The sequence below is a fragment of the Phaenicophaeus curvirostris genome, chromosome 4, assembly GCF_032191515.1.
Source record: "Phaenicophaeus curvirostris isolate KB17595 chromosome 4, BPBGC_Pcur_1.0, whole genome shotgun sequence".
NCBI classification, from domain to species: Eukaryota; Metazoa; Chordata; class Aves; order Cuculiformes; family Cuculidae; genus Phaenicophaeus; species Phaenicophaeus curvirostris.
The window spans coordinates 15372180-15388510 of NC_091395.1; the positions used below are offsets into that span (position 1 = coordinate 15372180).

Below are 16331 nucleotides of genomic sequence, written 5' to 3' on the forward strand. Positions count from 1 at the left end.
GTGCGAGACAAGCTAAGTAGTTTGTCAAATACACAAAACAGAAGAGGTCAGAGGAAACACTTCCACTAGGCTGAATCTGGAAGAGTGAAGCCTCAGTCAAGAACTCTTCTATAAAAGAATGCACGCGCAGGATAGCAGTCCTATGACGATGAAAGTGTCTATAATTGCTGGAAATATTGTGGTGTAAAGAACTGCGTTCTGTTACTTTTGTTAGTACCTAAGGTCAACTGCATTTGCAACTGTAGGTTTTGGATAATTCATGTATGGTAACTTCCTTCTCCATGTTACTTTCCTGAACGCAGAAGAAAAACCAAAAAACTAGTAGGAACAATTAAATACAACTTTTGAATTTAACTCAGTTTAAGACAAGAATTAAACTCAGTTTTAGACACCTAAAAGATTAAAGATAGGACAAAGGTCCAATTAATAAATAAGCAACAATAACAAAGAATACAGAGCTGAACAATTCAGTAATTTCTAATAATTAATGCTACTTATGTGGGTTGGTAACAATCGAAACATTCACAATGGTAATAAAAAGCTTTCTTTTTTCATATTTTGAAATAGATCTTTAAAAGCATTAGTAAATTTGATTTTTCATTTAATAGTAAATATAGTTATGCATGGCAGTCTCTGAATTTATGATGTAAATTACCCAAATTATTTGCATTAGGAACTGGAAGGACAAATGTCTGTTTGAATGACCTCAGAAATATAAATTCCTTCTATCTAATAGCTGTAGTTGTTTAGCCATAAAGGTCAACCGACCATAGGAAAGGAGCAGGCTGTTAAGAATTCTTGTTTAGCAAACCTATAAGGGGTTCAAGAATTGCATTCAATAAAGCACTCTGTGAAGTGCACGTGATCTTTAAGGGACACCCTTCCTAGCTCTTCAACAGTCTTTCCACCAAGTTATCATACAGATGATTTTTGACAAAGTGAATCATTAATAACTGGGACCAAACTCTAAAGAACTTAAAATACCTTTTACTAAAATATGTACAATTTAGTGGCTTATCAGCATTTATTCAAGCTCAAGGCAACTTGAGATTTTGAATTAAACTTTTTTAGCTGATTTGCAAACAGAAGGCTTCTTGTGATTCTCAGCCTGAACACATATATTTCTTTAAAGATCTTGTGTTTTCACACATCATAGAGCTGAGATAACTTTCCAGAAGAAATAAAGTATTGCTCTTCCAGTCAGTCCAGATGCTGGTTTTTTCCTGTTCGGGATTTATCAGATGATTTAAAATAATGCCTACAGAACTACACAAACATTTTCTTAACTACGCAAAACTCATGTTCAAAACAATTTCTTACATTATTTAGTGCCAGAAATTTTAATTCTGCAGGCCACTAGCATCACAGTTTCTATTGTTCTTTTCAGTGTGTTTTTATTCTTTTAGGACCACAAATTTTTATATCCTATTTAGGAAGACACTCTTTTTGTATTCAAAAGAAGCCCCTAGGTATTTAGAAAATCATTTCTGTGGTTTGGCCAGATGGAAACTTGCCACGAAATCAGGATCTCAAAACGATTCAAGAAGGGACTCAAAATTTCTTGAACTTCCTAGCGCAAAGGGGATGTGAAACTGTTTCGACTAAGAAGGGCTCCCTCTGATACACAAGTATTTTTTTTCATGGTGAGAAAAGATTATTGGCTCTAACAGAACTTTCCACTTCTCTCTGAGCGGTTATTTTTGCACCACTACCTTGACAGCATTAGGAAGCCTACAAATGGCAGAAAATGCTGCACTTATTATCTTTGTAAATGCATTTTTGGTCTTGCAAACTATGAGGTATTAGCAAGGTGAGTCTTGGATGCATCACAGAAATTTCCACCTAGGCACAGTCACTGTTTACAGATTTTTTTAAACTCTTACACGTCCAATTTTACTAATTGTCTTGGAAACGTATTATAATCCCGGCCAAACCCGAGGAAAACGCAAAGCAAAATCTGTCTGTTTCACCATGAGGCTTTTTTTCCCCCTGCTGTGCTCCTGGCTCCCACGCCGCCTGGTTCCATCTGGTGCGCAGCCTTTCTCAGAGCCCTGCGTGCAACTCGCAGCAGCGGATCCCCAAGGCTGAGGCTCAGACGAGTCCTGGGAAGTAGTTGGGCTCGGTTTCAGCGAGGAAAGAGTTAAAGAGCTCAGTGTTCCCCCGTGCCCGGGAGGCAGCCTTTGTGTTTAACTCCGGCTAGGGGCTCGGTTTGAGCTGGAGGTTTGTTTTAATTGGGGGAGGGGGGGCAGAAAAGGGACGCTCCGACTTCTTCCAGCCTGTCCCTTTTCTTTTCCTGCTCGGGCGGAGAGGTGGAGAGCCTCAAATCCCACCCAGGAGCCTGCGGTGGAGACTAGTCGAGGAAAAAGCCATTCGGAGAGGGAATCGCGGAGCAGGAGCTGCAGCATGAGGGCGGCCGGCGGGGGTGAGTGAGCGCTCGGCCGGGGATGCTGCCCGGGGACCGCGGGATGCTGTCAGGGATAACCAGCCCCCCCCAATAATCCTTCTAGGAGACGAGGGTCCCCTCTGCGTGTGTGGGAGGGAGGGAGAGCGAGGGACAGGAGCCGGGCAGCTCGGGGGAACTGCTGTTGAATAAAGTTTAGGAATGCAGAGCAAGGAAGCTGGTGAAGGCGCTGGAGAACAGGCCTTATGAGGAGCGGCTGAGAGAGCTGGGGGTGTCTAGCCTGGAGAAGAGGAGGCTGAGGGGAGACCTCATTGCTCTCTACAACTACCTGAAAGGAGGTTGTAGAGAGGAGGGAGCTGGCCTCTTCTCCCAAGTGACAGGGGACAGGACAAGAGGGAATGGCCTCAAGCTCCATCAGGGGAGGTTCAGGCTGGACATCAGGAAAAAAAATTTCACAGAAAGGGTCATTGGGCACTGGCAGAGGGTGCCCAGAGAGGTGGCTGGGTCAGCATCCCTGGAGGTGTTTAAGGCACGGGTGGACGAGGTGCTAAGGGGCATGGTTTAGTGTTTGATAGGAATGGTTGGACTCGATGATCCGGTGGGTCTCTTCCAACCTGGTGATTCTACGATGCTGTGATCTGGACAGGCGGGGAGGTGGTACGCGTTTGCCAAGTGCGAGTCGGAATCGATCTTTTGATAGCGTTAGGAGGGGAGGGTGTCTTCTTTTGTGTCGAAGGAAGCACTGTAAAGCAGTCCCCCCAGCGCCTGTGCCGGAGTGAGAGACAACAGGAGAAACCCGCAGCTCTTGCTTTATGCCCCGGTTTAAGTTTATTACCTCAGCCGTCTTTGGGGCAGATTAACCCCTGCTAACGCTTCGGCTCATCTGTAACACTTGGAACAATCTCATTTCCAATCGTACGGGCTCTTCTTGTGAATCTCGGCATGGGAATTTTTCTAGCTTGCTACCTCCAGGCAAGTCAGGAGTTTTGTTCTCCGTGTCTGCGTCGCTCGGAGCCGGAGGAGCTCAGGCACAAGCACAGCCCTTGCCTGTGGCCTCCAGGTTTCCACACCAGCCTCACAGCCCCCAGGTATCCAGATTCCAAGCTGAACTGGAGAATTGGAGGCTGCGCTACTGCAAAAAGTTATTGCAGATGTCAGCGTGATTCTTGTAGTTTGCGTGTTATAGTCAGTAACACTGTAAATGCTTTGAAAATACATGCAGAGGGATGAAAGATTGTCAGGAATTGGTAAGAAAATATCATTAGGAATGATTATATTTAAAAAATTCTGGTTTTCCTTCTTGTGGAAAAGTTTCTTCCACAAGAAAAATGGATAATTTTGTTCCTAGCTTTGCATGCCGACTGCATAATTGCTGTGCTACCACCATATTCATGTGATATATACTTACATACATCAAATTTTCACAAGAAAATGTCATTAAATGAGAAAGATACTAATAGAGCCATTAATGCATAGGGCTGTGGGTTATGTTCATAGCAATATCACATGTACTTGGGCAAGTATGAACTTGGGAATGTCATTTAAATTACTGGCGATTTGGTTTTTCTATTTGTAAAACGGTAATAGTAAATAATGAAACTATTAATACTTGCCTGAAAAGTTACAGACAAATATGTCTGTAGCTTCTGATACATTTTAGCAATCTAAACTGAAAGCACATCATGCAAGCTGTTGCTAACCACCCTGAGATATCATCATAACTGGCATTTAATAAAGAAGAATTTGCTCTTTAGTATATTAAAATCAAGTTCAACTCACAGTTGGTCAGATCCCCATCTCAAATACACCAATATAAAAGACTGTAAATGTGTTTCCCTGGTTTGTGAGAGATAGTACTCTATGCCAGGAATATTCAGGTTAACATTGCATTTGCTACTGTATGTATGCACACGCTCACTTCTACAGGCCACACGCAAACAGAAGAGGATAATAGCAGTAAATATTTATACTGTGGCTGCCTCCAGAAGTCCTATCAGTAAATTCTCTCCCACATTCTTTCTCTGGTAAATTTCTTTCTATAAACTCTGGCTTAAAAGCCCCATAGGGAATTAAATTAGGATTCATTTATTTAAAAGGATCCTCCTGAATCCTCCATGTGAGTCCCTAGAAATCAGAAAGTTATAAATACTTTACTATTCTTTTGGCAACACTGCAGCGTTTTGTCTTGTTTTGCAGATATGAGCCATGTAAAAGAATCTGTAACCTAAATTAGACCGTGGCTTCAAGGAAATGGATTTGAGTGGCCTCCTTGGTGGCACTGGTGGTACAATGTCTATACTGCCTGTGGCAGGGAGCCACCTCTGGTGGTTACACATAAACAGTCGTACTTACTGGGACAGAATGCTATGATGCTTCCTTGCCTACCTGGAAATATCATGAGTTCTTGCTTAGAATACTAAATCAAGTATTTTTTATCATTAAAAGAGCTTAGATTTTTATAACTAGCCTCGCTGTGGCTAAGTACTGGACACAACATTCAATGCAATGACATCCAGGAACCAAATGACAGATATTTGAAGGGCTTTTCTTGGCCAGAGATCTACGCTAAGACTATAGAAGTGTTCCTCTTGATATTTAGGGACTTTGGATGTGGTCCAAAATTTGATTTGAAATACATACATTTTCAGCCTTCATTTGAAATCCAGGTGATCATACAGTCAAAGGAAAATAATACAAAGCCTCATTGTTGCAATATATCACAAATAATCAGAAAGTTAACAAATTTACTATCTTTAATTACTAATGCAGTTCTGCTATCTTACTTTTTCAAAGAAAACATACTAACTTGTTATTTTAACTAAATATGATTTAGCAGTCTCCAAGGCCTTTCTTTGCTGGTACACTTTTCTTACACTTTTAAAACAGGACTTCATCTACCACATTTTCTCCATTCATATACAAATTCTGTCTCAAACTAAAAGGATTTTTCTGGATCTCATTTGTGATTACTCATGGAATTATTTGTGTTTGCCTTTTATCAGGCCATTAATGCAGGTAATCTTGATTGCGGTGTAGCACAGTGATTATAAGCAGGTGTTTATATATACGTGCTATACAGATTGTATATTCAAATACCCTTCCTAAGTGAGAAACAGTGTGCATTAGGTCTACCTGTTGTATTGATTCTGTGTTTCTTGTTTGTTTTTGCTTATTGTTTCCCTCTGCAGGTGAAGAAGCAAGAAGTATTTCACTGAAATACTGAAAAAAACCTGTCTCACTGAATTTGCTCTTTTGGGACTTGAGGATGGAAGCCTTGTGTTTGAAAGTTTCCTTGCTGCTGCTGCTTCCAGGCTTTGCCCTCAGTGACAGTTCTGACAGATATGCTGCCAATCGGAGTGACTTGGGAAACTACCTTTCCACTTCCTCAGGGATTGAATCCAGCATATTCCTCACCACCAGACCACCCGTGGTGTCCAACCAAACTGTCAAATGCTCCCAGCAGACTAAGATTGCTGAAACTTTTAAATACATTAACACGGTGGTATCTTGTGCTATTTTCATCGTTGGAATGGTTGGGAACGCAACTCTGTTGAGGATCATTTACCAGAACAAGTGTATGAGGAATGGCCCGAATGCACTGATAGCCAGCCTGGCACTAGGAGACCTTATCTATATTGTCATTGATATTCCTATCATTGTGTACAAGGTAGGATGCAACACCAATACCTTCTCAATGCAGTTTTCTTACAAGCACACTGTCTGTTCTTTGTCTAAGTACTGCTCTTCTGTCAATTAATCCACTTAAGAAAAAAATACAGCTTCTTTTTGTTCTACAACAAAACCCTTGCTCTCAGGTCTCACCCCTATAAAGAAAAAGCGTGCCTCCTTTTAAAGCTGATGGAGCTCTTAACCAAAGTGTGGCCTTGGGCATTCAACAGGAGCGCTTCATTTGTTATAGCTACTATAGCTAGCAAAAGAATTTATGAGGGAACAATTTTTATAAACTATTGTCCTCTCTGATGGACAATACAGCATTGGACTAGTTGCTATTTTTGGAATATCCGCTCCTTACTTTATGCTTTTACAGAAAACACCCTCTGTGATTTTCAGGCTTCATGTTATGACTTTGCAAAGAGAGATGGTGTCAGCTAAGTTGAGCATTAAGGTCTTAATTTAATATCCATTAGTAGCAGAGTCTCAGAATTATTCTGGAGTTATTAAAACCAATCATCACAGAAAATTTTTTGAAATATTAAAGTTCATAGGGATTTGTCAAACTATAAAGAGGATCCTCAGTAATTTTCAAATCTGATATAAAGTTATTCTGTCCCTGGATTTTTATTTTCTATTTTTATTAAACAAAACCATAAAGCAGTGCTTTTTTTGGTGCAATATATGTTTACTAATGTAACTTAAATAATTCCAGCACAGGCTTGCATGAAGAGAACAGAGTCCCTTTTTTATATATCTCTCTGATATTAACTTATTTTGGAAAACTGTCAAAAAAATTTGTAAGCTTCTATCTGGACCTTTGTGGATTATATACAGGTGCTTAGCTGATAGGATATTATAATTTTTATTTCTTTTCTCAGTGAAAAGTTAAGGTGTTTCTGTTAATACATAAAACACTTAAGTAATATAATGAGAAAACCCCATTCCTCACAATTTTGGCCCTTGAAGATTCCGCAGACTTAACTTTTGTTTATATGTCTTTTAAACAAAGCATTTAAATCCATAACTGTATAAAAACAAGTGTCCTCTGGTTTCAAATTGGATTTTAAAATTTAAAAAGTAGTGAATTATGGTTGGACTCGATGATCCGGTGGGTCTTTTCCAACCTAGTGATTCCGTGATTCCGTGAATTTAAAAGACACATTTTGTATCTATATAACTATTGACATCATAACTATCAACCTGCATTATAATGCAGGTATTGCTATAAGATCATTGTCGTAATATAACAAATTTTAATTAAGTAATGGATTAAAAATATGTATATTTGCATACATTTTTGGACAGAAGCATACTATCTATAGGAAAATGCAGTACCAGCTTCTCATCTTCCAGTACTATAAATTACAGATAAATCTTTTAACTTTATCTGGTTTTAATATAATATGAATTTGAAATTAGAATAAAGATTGTCAGTAATAATGCATGTGATTTAACGGAAATTCTAATTTCCACATATTCCACCTGGAAAATTAAATAATCGATTTTTTTGTAAGATAGCAGATATCTGTAGCGTGTTTTAGATTAAGAAGCTTATGAGAAAGATTAGCCTCTGCCTGACCCAAGATTCACCTGTCTTCCATAGCTCTGCGGATGCCCAATGGGACGTGGGGTTGGGGTTCTGCATGTTTCCACTATTCTTAGCAAACGGGACTGGTAGCCTGGACTGCATCTCCCATGATGCACTGCAGTCTCCTACCTGGTAAAATATCCTGATGTCTTTATGGATAATGGCTAAAGTAGTGTTCTTACTTCACGTGGTATTTCTGATAAGAAATTATAAGGAAAAATGGCATATGGGTTTTTTTTTCAGAGCTGAGCTTGGGAAAGAACAGGTATTTTTATTACCTTGAAAGGTTTTCTAACCTTTCAAGAGCTCAGCTGCTTCTTCACAAAAAGGAATGGAAATCTGGAATTAATTTTGCATTTCAGAATTGCCTTTTGATGGTCTTCTGAAAATCCTTTAGCAGTTTAGTTAAAGTAACAAACAATATTTTTTACATTCCTTCTGTTACTCTGCAATATTTTATTAATTTTCTGACACTTCTTTGGCAGTCTATAGAATCATAGACTCATAGAATCATAGAATTATTTGAGCTGGAAGGGACTACTTCGAACCCCCCTGCCGTGGGCAGGGACACCTTCCACTAGATCAGGTTGCTCAGAGCCCCATCCAACCTGGCCTTGAACCTATAGATTCACTTGCCTTGCTCTGTCTTATATGACGAGCTGAACTGTTGTCCCGGCTATCTCTTTACAAATGAAATTACCATAGCCTATATGAAAATTTACTTCCATATTGCAAAGAAGTATTCAATAAACAAAGGCTGTGAATGAAACTGCAGCCTCTTGGTATCAATGTATGTCAATTCCCACATGTGAGAAGGCAGAATTACTATCCCGTTTACAGGCATAACTCTAGCTTTTAGTAATCTTTTAAGTGCTTGAACCTCCAAAATAAATTACTTCAAAAATATTATATACAACCACCTTGTTGTATAAGGTTAGTTGCATGTATTCCAATACAGGGAAGCATTTATAAGGGAGCTCTAGTTGTTCTGAAAAGAAATTCTATTATTATTTATAGTCTGTTTTTCAGATAAACCATTCAGTGGTGTGTCTGCTTACATCAGGAGTTGATTTGAAAGTTTGTTAAATGGCATTCCTGTTTGTATCACTAAGGATCCTGGAATCTGTGGCATCATTTAGCTCCTCTTCCTAAGTAACAGTTGAAGGGTGGCCCAGGGAAGTACCACAATTTGAAAGCAGAAGTGATAGACTTTTAAGAAACAGAATAAAGCAGTTTAATTTGGGTGTTTAAGTTTTGGTTTAAAACGTACTTTATACTCTTAGTTCTGAACTTTATTTTAAAGATTCTTTCACCTTCAGAGTCAGCCTTATGTGGAACCATGTATTAGTATCCTATATAAACAAATGGTGTCAAACACTTAATACCTTACAGGTCAGAGCTTCATTTTTAGGAGGACAAAAGAGCTCTTAAATGAGGACAGGCAGAGAGAGTTGGGCTTGTCCAGTGTGTTGAAGAAAAGACTCCAGGCAGACCTTATAGCAGCCTTCCAGTACTTAAAGGGAGCCCACAGGAAATCTGAGAAGGTGCTTTTATCAGGGAGTGCAGTGACAGGATGAGGGGTAATGGTTTTAAGCTGAAAAAGGGGAGATTTAGATTAGATATTAGGAAGAAATTGTGTACTGGTGAGGCACTGGAATAGGTTGTCCAGAGAAGTTACGGATGCCCCATCACTGGAGGTGTTCAAGGCCAGGCTGGATGAGGCTTTGAGCAACCTGATTTAGTGGAAGTTGTCCCTGCCATGGCAGGGGAGCTGGAACTGAATGATCCTTAAAGTCTCTTCCAACCCAAACCATTCTATGATTCTGTGAAATCAGAATAAGAGGAAACAAGCATTCATCTGCATATTAAAATAACTGATAGTAGAGTATTAAGATGGCCATATTGTATAGAACAAAATGTAATATCATTTAGTTATAATGCGGTATCAGGCATACTTTCCTGAAACATAAGGTAGCCTTAACTACTTCGAAACTACTTTCAAAAGAGAATTAAGTAATGTTACTCATATTCAAATCCATTTTACAAATCATTAGAAAGATGCAGATTACAGTAATTGAAAATGTAAGGTCCCAGGAATCAAGTCCGTCATTCTGTTACACATTTATACAATTAACAAAGATGTGATGCTGGAAAAAAAAATGCGTAATTTATGTCAACTAAAGATATGGTCACAGGTGTTTGATATTTTTATCCTTTCTTCACACTATAGGAGGCTTAAAAATTTCCCCTTACTTTCTCCAATTACTGTAATTATATAGTGGATTCCCCTGAGCAATTTATTAAATGCATTCAGATATGAGTAATATTCACTAGCCTCCTTTGAAGATATTCTGGATGTATTAAAGCCCTATTACACTTAATTGCCTCTAGTATATCCACTTATAGTATCAAATCAATATTAAAAATCGTAACAAATTGAGTTTTCCAGGAAGGATGCCAGTTATGAATCCAGCCTTAGTAGACCAAACTAAGACAGTTTAATTTTCAATCACGTTTATAGCACCTGGACCCAAATAGTTTCCTTTTTACCCAAAACATACCCATCTAAGACACTCAAGATGTCAAAGCCCAAAGCCTCCAAATCAGTAAGATTCGCTTCTTTGCAGTAACAAGAAGACTGGAAAATACAGCTTTAACATTTTATGCTGCTGTGGAGGTACAGTTAAGGCACTGAAGAAGACACAGGAGTCACGCCTCCCTTTCTAGCATCAAGTGGTGTAGCACATAGGTGAAAGCTGCCACATCACCTGCATTGCCTATCACTGCCATGTATATTTTTAGCAAATATGTTAAGTTTGGACAAAATTTTTAGAGGACTGCTTTCCATAAAGAAACCAGGCAGTTTTCTAAAGCCATAGACAGGCAGCAGAAGGATATCCATAGCAGCACTGTTTCCTTGGCTGTGCTAAAGCTCTGGAAAGTCCTTATTGCTGCTGTTGCTGCTGGTGCTGTCACTGGCTCAAGTTTAACAGAGCAACAGCAAGAACAGCAGGTGCCGTCCACAGAAAAAGCTGTCACAGCTCTTTTATGAGCTCATGGAGCTTTTAACTATGTTATTGGGAAGTCCTGGGCCATCTCTGCTTCCATTTTTACGGAATTTAGAGAAAAATGTTTTAATGAGTTCTGTTTATTGAAAACTGACTACAGACGATTGACAGAAGTTATATTGCCTTGCATCTTACTATGCTTAACTCCTTAAACCATTCATTTATAAAGAAGTAGATGAAGCAAATTATCCAGCTTTTAACCTGTTTCTTCAAATGTGAATAACAAACATTTTCCTAATTATTTGACTGGTATAAACTGAAGGACATCTACCCAAAACCAAGCAAGAGTGTTCACTGCTTAAACAACCCAAGCAGATGATGTTTGCTTGAATAAACTATGCTTTTTTGTTAGTAAATTTGTATTCATGTTTACGTTAGTTGCAACAGTCTCTAAATCTGAGTAGTCCACCTAAAAGGTTATGAGTCCAAATATAAAAGGTAGCTTGTAGTAACCAAACATCTTCAGCCGTTTTGTCTTCAGTAAAGGAAGACTTAGCTGAGGCATTTATAGTCATGGACATTTTTCAGTATCAGAGCATATGAGTAAGTGTTAGACCAGTCCCTTCTTAATTAGAAATTGTTTGGTAGATCTGATAACCTTTACTGACAGAATTAATATTATACATAAGCAAGGATGGTAATTAAATACACTGTGACCAATCCTGTAGGCAAATAGAGCAAGTGACATCCACAGTAGTTACAGTTCCATGACAAAGGAGTATAAGGCCAAGCCCACAGCACACATAAAGTGTACTTAGAAAAGAAACGCTCCTTTAAATGCAAAATTAGTCATATGTGCAGTATATATCTCTCAATGGTGTACCAACAGCAGTAGGAAATTCTGAGGCTACCAGCTTAACAACTGCTTTCTAGCTTTCACTGAACTCTTACTGGTGATTCCAAGACACCCCAGTGTGACAGAGAAATCCATATAACTTGCTCAGAACATGACCGATTATTTGGATGTATGCCTCTGTGTAGTAATCATACAGAAAAGAAATCTAGAGGTAGCACAGGAATTGATCACTGAGTCCTAGAGGCAGAAGTTACCTAGAGGCAGAAGAACAAGGAAAGGAAGTCCATCAGGAATCAGTTTTCTCCATTTACAGACTACAGCTTCCTAGGAGGAAGTGTTTAATAGGCATACCAAGGTAGGAGTTAAAGAAGAAATCTAATATTCTACGATTGACTCTGCTTTTAACTAATGGCTATCCTTTAGGGAGTGGGATATATGTTCCCTTCAATGCACAGGTAACTCCTCCCTCATCTTCAATTTCACGTCTCATGCCTGTCTTGCTGTCCTGTGGATTTGTAATACTGTACAGTACCTAGAGACCCTAGGTTTAACAGAATATTTTAGTATGTTTGCTCTCTTCATTTTTCAATCAGCTGAAGTCTACAGAAAACAAGGAATTGTTTTGATTGCGCATACCCAGGGTTTACCAGTTGTACTGTAATTTCTTAGCAATCCTGTCACTCTTTAGCAACACACAAAAGACAACATAGCTGGAAGAATAACAAAAGCAGTATTTTGCCCAAGGATTGAAAATAAAATCTTTTCAACAAATCACTGTGCACATAAGCGTACCTTGCAGCTCATTTCCCTGAAGAAGAGCAGCACAGCTTGAGAAACAGCCTGCCTAAAAGGATGGGAAGCTAGCCAACACCACAAAACAACAAAAAAGAAACTAATCCTACTTTGTAAACAGCAAGAATACCACAGGGGAGATGTCTAGAGTTGTTAGGAATGTCTTACCGCTAAGTGGACTTTTGTAATAAATACAAACATTCCAACAAGAACGTAAAACTTAGGATTTATTTTTTTACCAGTTAGTTGAGACATAACATTCTGCTTCAAAACCAGGACATTTCTTACCTTTCAGGATCCCTTGATGTATAGTCTATTTTCACTTGCGTAAAACTATACATTTGCTTCCATAGAAGAAAAAGACTGTAGGCATTCATGAAATAGCATGAGACCCTCTACTACCTCCACCTTTACTCAGTGGGGCAAAGATGTGCAAAATAGCAGAAAAAGATGTGGTAGGGCAATTCAGAGGAAAAAATGTGTTTGATGGTTCTCATGCATGCCCACATAACCTTTCTTCCTTCCAGAAAAAAACCCATAGTTAGCCTTTTATCCACCTAAGGTGGAAAAAAGACGGTTCTTAGTTGTAGCAAAATCAGGGAAGTATTTCCTGCAAAGAACAGCTGAAGAGGTGCCGTGTGCCTTCTCTGCCATGGCAGTAAGGTGAATCTAAGTATAAGGAAAAAGCAAAGTGATGCCTGAAGTTATTAGAAGCCCAAACTATCATGTCACCATGATATACTCAATTTTGGTCTTGTGCCTTGCATTATAAAGGTTAGCCTTGTTTGTTTCCTTCTACTTTTCTTCTGCTCATTGTCCTTCCCAAAGCTGAGGCTTTTCACTCCAGCAGTGGGTAGGGAAGGAATACCTAGACACAGGTTGTGTTCTCTCTCCTTCACCCTTACAGATCTCCCTCTTGCTGGTAAAGTGAAGGAGCATAGCGTAGTTACGTATGTGGGGTGAGCAATAGGCTGTGGATCCCACGTAAGAAAGGGATGAGGATTGTCCTGCAATGCAATTCTCTCTTGTGTATTTGAGTTGTAGGAAGAAGAGAAAGGCTTGAGAACATGCAGAGAATTCTTGTCCTATGAAGTTTCATGGGGACAGAAAGGTTCTGGTTAAGTCACAATCAAAATATCACAATCAAAATACCACAAGCAGGAGACTCGATGCACCCTTCTTCCTAACTGACCAGTCTTATAGATCAGAGACAGGACAAACACCTCAGTCAGAGTCATGATCTTTGGCCACTTAATGCAGGCAGCTCAGTGGTGTAGACGTTGACCCTCCTGTGTACAGTCAGATTTCACCTGGATTCCAACCAAAATACCAGGTACCATATTTGGCCAATGCTCTGAAGCAGACAAGAATATATGTTATTACAGAGTACAGTTCAAGACAGAGCTTTGCTAAGACAGCTCGATGTCTTCTAGAGGAAACTAGCCTTAAGAAACAAATTAAAACAACCCCAAATCTGCTGATCTGACAAAATCAGAGGAATTTCTCATCTTTCATTCGAGGCAACATTGCAAGGAAAGGAAATCACACTGGAATACACTGGTTTTGTAACCCTTACTCCACAGTTAGGAGACATTGGTCGCTTATACAACTGGACATTTTCTATATAAACAGAAATCTGCTGGTTTGGTCCTCATTTCCAGTACTGCACAAGTGTAACAGAAATCGGGGAACAAAGAAGGTATTTCTATTTGACCTACTGAAGATAGAAGAGAAACTCTGCCAGAGTTGTTGCATTAGTATCATTGAACACTTAAACACCATGAAACTCAGGAGAGTACCCTGCGTGGGGGCAGCATGAGGGGCAAGCACTATCCATATGAAACACAGTTCTGTTCCTGGGAAACAAGTCTTGTGTGTCAACAACAGCCCCAAGTGGATGTAGGAAGAGGAAGGCTTTAGAGCACTAGGATGCGAATAGAGCAGGGAAGGGTAGGTATGAAACCTTCGTTTCATCCTCAATGCCATGTGGCAGAGAGGACCTCCTGACATATAGTTGTTGAACCAAGGCAGTTTTTATAAAGCAGCTCAGAACCGGTTCATATCCAACACCTAACCTAGTCAATCTATTTTGGGCTGAGCTCCAGGGACATCTGCCTGTAAACACACAGTATCAGTCTAGTATTAGATAAACACTGGATGCACATAAGCATGTACTGGTGGTACAATCCTCTTGTGGTTGGATTTTAACATTCTCTCTTTTAGACTATATATAAGTTGCTTGGGATGCACAGTGGGACTTTTATCTGTGTTTTGTACATCAGTTAGCATACTAATAGTAGTTAGAAAATAGCAACCACAGTAGAATAAAATCAACTGAGTGACATTTAAAAATCATTGCAAAGGAATGTTCTCAGTGCTGCTGTCTTGTTTGTTTCAAGCTGCAGCGTCAGGGCACAGAGGCCATATAAAGCAGCAGAGAAGGGGGATGGATGCTCAGGGAAGCAGTGGCTGTCTGGTCACTTTGCTGTGGTTTTTTAAGACAGAGTATAACCTTGAAATCTTGGTTTCTGACTTCAATGTAAAAACATGCTGTTAACTATACTCTTCTCACTCAGGAATTGTGCCACACTTGAACTCTACAAAATACTCCTAAACGGCAAATTGCACAAGGGGAAAAGTGCATTTCTGTTGCTGCATGTCTTGTTTAGAAACTCCAGAGATTTTGTAAGTGGGTTTGCAAAAACACAATACATTTGACCAAGTCATGGAGAACTGAGATACAAGTTGGGATAATCACCCTGATTCCTCTTATCTTTGTGCCCTGAGAAACAATGTAATCTGTTAAAATTTTATACTCATTTTGTTTGGATATTAAAACATGGAAAATCATGGGAAGAGCAGAGCAAGAGGTCCCAGTTCTTACATAGTACCTAAATAAATCAGGACTAATCCAATTAAATTCTTGGGCTTTTTTTTTTTTTTTACAAAATAAATGTGATATTTCCCTCTGAAATTTCTGTACCCTGCTAGGGCAGAACAGAGGGCAAAGGACTTGTTTTGATGCAAAACAGTAAAACCAAAGACAGGATCATATTTGCTGACTAAAAATATCTACAGAAGAAAAAACTGGCACATGATCCAAGGGGAAGTAATGCATGCATAGCTGATGTGAAATGATAAAGGAGTACACCCATGGAAATGATTGCAAAGTTACTATTAAAAATCAAATAACTTCGTTCTGATTCCACTGATTTTGATTAAAATCAACTTGAAAAGAATGTCTAATGATTTGGTACTTATGTCACTTCAATTAGTGGAAAAATGTAAGAAAGAAAAAGAATAAAATACTTTTAATCTTAAAAAAGGGCAGCTTCCTGGGGTGTGGGAAAGATGTGTACATGCTGGAACCATGATAAAGTTTCCCTGTGAAGAGTAATGAGTTAGTGAACCTTTTTCAAGTACAACACTTTTCTTTTTGAAGCTAATATTTTCCTTGTAGTAACAGAGTTTCACAGTCATTACAAAGTGCTTTCTGTTCATTTCTGTTGCTGGGCATATGCTGCAGCCACATTCAGTGAACATAAATTAATATGTGTCTGTCTTTTGGTTGCCTTTTAAAGTTTGATCTACAATCACAAATCAGATTTGGGGCTCTGGTTGGTACAGGGGATTGAAAAAAATCTGCTAGGGCCTCTTTAGTATGGCAGTCTCACTTATAATTTATGCTTCATCCAGTGGTGCCTGAAAATTACTCTGATTTTACTCAAACCCAGACAAGTGTCTAGAGCTGAAATTTCAGATGATTACAACTGGCTGGAGAACTACAGTGGATTCAGATCATCCCTTCTTTTTCCAACATTTTTTCTGCAGCCCCGACATAAACTAAAGCTTCGTGCAAGAGTTCTTAGCAAAAGGCAAAAATACGCCCCACAAGCATTTGTCATTATATCACAGATACTGTGAATCTATTTAGAAAGTCAGTCTGCTGAAGCCTTCAATGTATTTCATTCAGTCTATAAATACAGAGAGAATCAGAGGAACTAATCAACA

At 39.1% G+C, this 16331-nt stretch overlaps 1 protein-coding gene across 1 annotated transcript in view; it reads left to right on the forward strand.

Moving 5' to 3' along the window:
• Nucleotides 1–5589: 5589 nt before the first annotated feature.
• EDNRA (endothelin receptor type A) overlaps nucleotides 5590–16331 on the forward strand; it is a 35366-nt gene continuing 24624 nt past the window's right edge. Inside the window, exon 1 of the mRNA XM_069855340.1 lies at nucleotides 5590–6068. Coding sequence (XP_069711441.1) covers nucleotides 5667–6068 — 402 coding nt within the window. The 5' untranslated portion in view covers nucleotides 5590–5666. The remainder of the gene's footprint in view (nucleotides 6069–16331) is intronic.